The sequence below is a fragment of the Elephantulus edwardii genome, unplaced genomic scaffold, assembly GCF_000299155.1.
Source record: "Elephantulus edwardii isolate Elephantulus edwardi_28Jun2011 unplaced genomic scaffold, EleEdw1.0 scaffold00057, whole genome shotgun sequence".
NCBI classification, from domain to species: Eukaryota; Metazoa; Chordata; class Mammalia; order Macroscelidea; family Macroscelididae; genus Elephantulus; species Elephantulus edwardii.
The window spans coordinates 15,098,749-15,102,186 of record NW_006399807.1 but is presented as its reverse complement, the minus strand read 5'-3'; the positions used below and the strand labels follow the sequence as shown (position 1 = coordinate 15,102,186).

General features: G+C 38.0%; 1 protein-coding gene across 1 annotated transcript in view; it reads right to left on the bottom strand.

Moving 5' to 3' along the window:
• The window catches only part of MROH9 (maestro heat-like repeat family member 9), a 100,101-nt gene that overhangs the window by 45,018 nt on the left and 51,645 nt on the right, over positions 1-3,438 (bottom strand). Inside the window, exon 9 of the mRNA XM_006887462.1 lies at positions 3,132-3,286. Within this exon, the coding sequence (XP_006887524.1) occupies positions 3,132-3,286 (155 nt within the window). The remainder of the gene's footprint in view (positions 1-3,131; positions 3,287-3,438) is intronic.

Sequence of the window (3,438 nt, the reverse complement as noted above, 5' to 3'; positions counted from 1 at the left end):
GGGAACTCTGGTGATCTAATCTGTGGGGCATTGCACTGCTAACCCAAAAATCCCATCTCTCTGGTGATTCAAATCCATCAATGGTTCCTCTGGGTAGAGATAAGTAATCTCCTCCTGTGCAATTTATAGCCTTGGAAACCTAATGGAGGGTGAGCTTTGAGTCATTTTCAACACAACAGAAATGAGTAGATGCAAGGAGTCCTGGTGAGACATTGATTAAAAAACTTGGCTACTAATCACTAACCAAAAGGTCAGGGGTTTGAACCCTCTAGTTGTTTCACAGTAGTTTACCTCTGTAAAAAATGTATACCCTTGGAAGGAAACCCTACTCTGTCCTATTGGGTCACTATGAGTTGGAATCAGCTCAGTGGTCGTGGGTTTGGGTGAGTACTGGATACAACATAATCATATTGTTTGCCCTGGATTCATTGACTACTTGTATGTATTCATATAGATATATTCCCTTTGCTCAAAAAAATTCCTGATAGCAACAAATTCTTTACATAGCATGTACTTAAATTTCTAAATGAAAACACACTTTTAGTTTTATGAAGAGTGTTAGTTTCCAGAAATATTTTTAATAGTAAAGACAAACATAGAAGAATTATACTCAGTAAGAAGACTTTGAAATTTGATGCTGGAGGATAGTATTGAATATACCTTGGACTTCCAAGTAAACAAACAGATCTGCCTTGGAGAGGGTCAAACAAAGCTGCTCCTTGGAAGCAAGAATTTTGAAGCTTCATCTCACATATGTTGGGCATGTGGCCAGAAAGGAACAGTCCTTGAAGAAGGACATCATGCTTGGAAGGGAGGAGGGTCAGCACAGGAGAGGAACACCCCAGATGAGATGAATTGTCACAGTAACTGAGGCAGTGGGGGAAGATGTGTCAGAGACAGTGAGACTGGCTCAAGATAGGTCAGGGTTTGGAGCTACTGTGCATAGGGTTGCCATGAGACACAGGCAACTTAATGGCACAGAGCAACAACAAATATTATAAAGTATGTTGAACATACACATCCTAAATAAATATGATTTTTCAGGAGGAAAATTAAATTCTATCATATTTTTAGCATTTTGCAGATTTTCATATATCTCCAGAGACATTGATTCATTTAGCCCTCATAACAGCTTTATAGGTAGAAAAGCCTTCCTTATTTCCCAGATGATACAGTTGAGGATCAGGAAGTTTATGTAATTTGTGTGATATCCAGCAGAATGTCAGAGTGGAGATCCAGATGTAATTTCCAAAGCCTGCACCTTTCCCATCAATTACTTCCTGCTCTTTATACTATTAATAGTAGAGAAGGCATGCTTTTCTTTCCAATGTACCAAGTGTTGAAATACAATGATGTGATTTGCTAAGCTCTTATAACGTGTCTGTTGGATATATTGTTCCATATGCTCACATCCATACTTTCCTCCCCTTATTAAACATTTCTTGTGACAGCAGATCATGAACTTTAGATCAGATGAAAAATTAAAGGTTAGAGACTTTTAATTATACTTGAGAATTTAAATTTTTCCATTATTTTAATGGTGGGTATATAAATACCTTATGACTGTCCTTAACAAAAGGAGCACTTGTGGTATATAATAAGTTGTGCCAAAATAACAGTCAGTGATTTGAATGCCTCATCTGTTCCTTGGAAGAAAGATGGACAATGTACTACCATTATGATTTACAGCATTGGAAACCCAATGAAGGGTTTCTAGGACTCAGAATCAACTGGATAGAGGTGAATTTGGTCTTTAACAAATAAGAAGAACACTCTGTGATAGTTTTCCTCAAGGGAAAAAACCGACAAACTCACATGTGTTGCTGTTATGGATCATTGAGTCGCCTGTAACTCATAGTGACCCTATGTACAACATCCCTACACCCTGCTCTGTCCCTTGCCAATCTTATTGTCTCCAATCACTAATGTCTGCTTATAGTTGTTACTCCTTTTATATGAATAAAGCATTCTATTTTTGCTTTAAGAAGTTTTTTTCCTATAAGATATCGGTAGCTGTTTTATGCTAACCAAATGATTCCAAATCACAGTGACCCAGTGTGACAGAGTAGAATTGCCCTGTGGTATTTTTTGGCTGTGATCTTTATAGAAGTGGATTGCTAGATCTATTCTCTACAGATAGGCAGCAAAACACAAGTTAAAACCTCGTATAAAACTTCTTCTTGTTGTTGTGAACTGTCAAGTTGGGATTGACTCACAGCTGATATTCCACAAGGTTTTCAAAGGTAGTAAATCACATGAGAGGAGATTACCCATTTTTTTTTCCCTGCAGAAAACCTGGTGGATTTGAATCAACCATCTTTGGGTCGATAGTGCAATTCCTTACCACCAGGTGACTAGAGTACTAGTGATGATAATTTATCCAAGACCTACTTTTTAAAGTTTCATATTAATTCAGTAGTAGGGAACAATGTATTTTCTCTTCAAGGAAAAAGAAGCAGGCCTGGTAAATCAAAGGGGTTTTGTTTGTTTGTTTTGTGTGTTTTTTTTATCATTTATTAATTTCAATGAACATCTACAGAGATTTTGGATTTCCATTCATTCATTGTTGCCGTTTTCTCCCTGCCCACCCCACTCTGGGAGGATATCAAGAAAATCATCCATGAAGAATGCAAAAGATCATTACAAAGGCTGAAAAAGAAGCAAAGACCAAAATAGATGTCAGATGAGACTCTGAATATTGCATTAGAACGCCGAGAAGCCAAAGCTAAAGGAAGAAACCAAGAAATCAAAGAACTAAACAGAAAATTTCAAAAGGCAGCCTGGGACAACAAAGCAAGATACTGTAATGAAATGTGCAGAGAGCTGGAGTCAGAAAATCAAAAGGGCCGAACTCGTTCAGCGTTTCTTAAGCTAAAGGAGATCTCCTTGAAAAGCAACAGAATAACTCCTTCATTGGTATACAATCCCCAGCTCCCGCACACCCTCACCCCACCCCAAGTATACTCTACTCTGTAACCCTCATTCCAGACTCTTATGAGAATCATAATGCCCTAATATATATTACTTTTAAACTATTCTCTCCCTCATCGACTTCAATGCAGTAAGCATCAAGTTTTAAGGCAAACTCCGTCTTACTCGGGAAGCTCATGCCAAAGTTGAGGGGGGCTTACTTGTCTGCTGGGACTGGGTAGTCCATCAGCTGAAAGATAACTTTCTTTGGCGAAGTACGTGTCAGCAAGGTGACCACTCGCAACATAGCTTGTTTTGTATTGTGAGCACAATTTCCACACAGTTTCTGATAAATAGTATGCACAATCTTTGACACCTGGAAGAGAAATGAGAGATTCTCTAACCAAAGGCCTTTCTTGAGTTTGAGAATTGAGTATTTCTCAGAATGACCAAGGAAGTAATCAATTAACACACAAATAAGCATTGGCAATTAGCAGATTTATTTTTTGCTATATACTACAAAATACT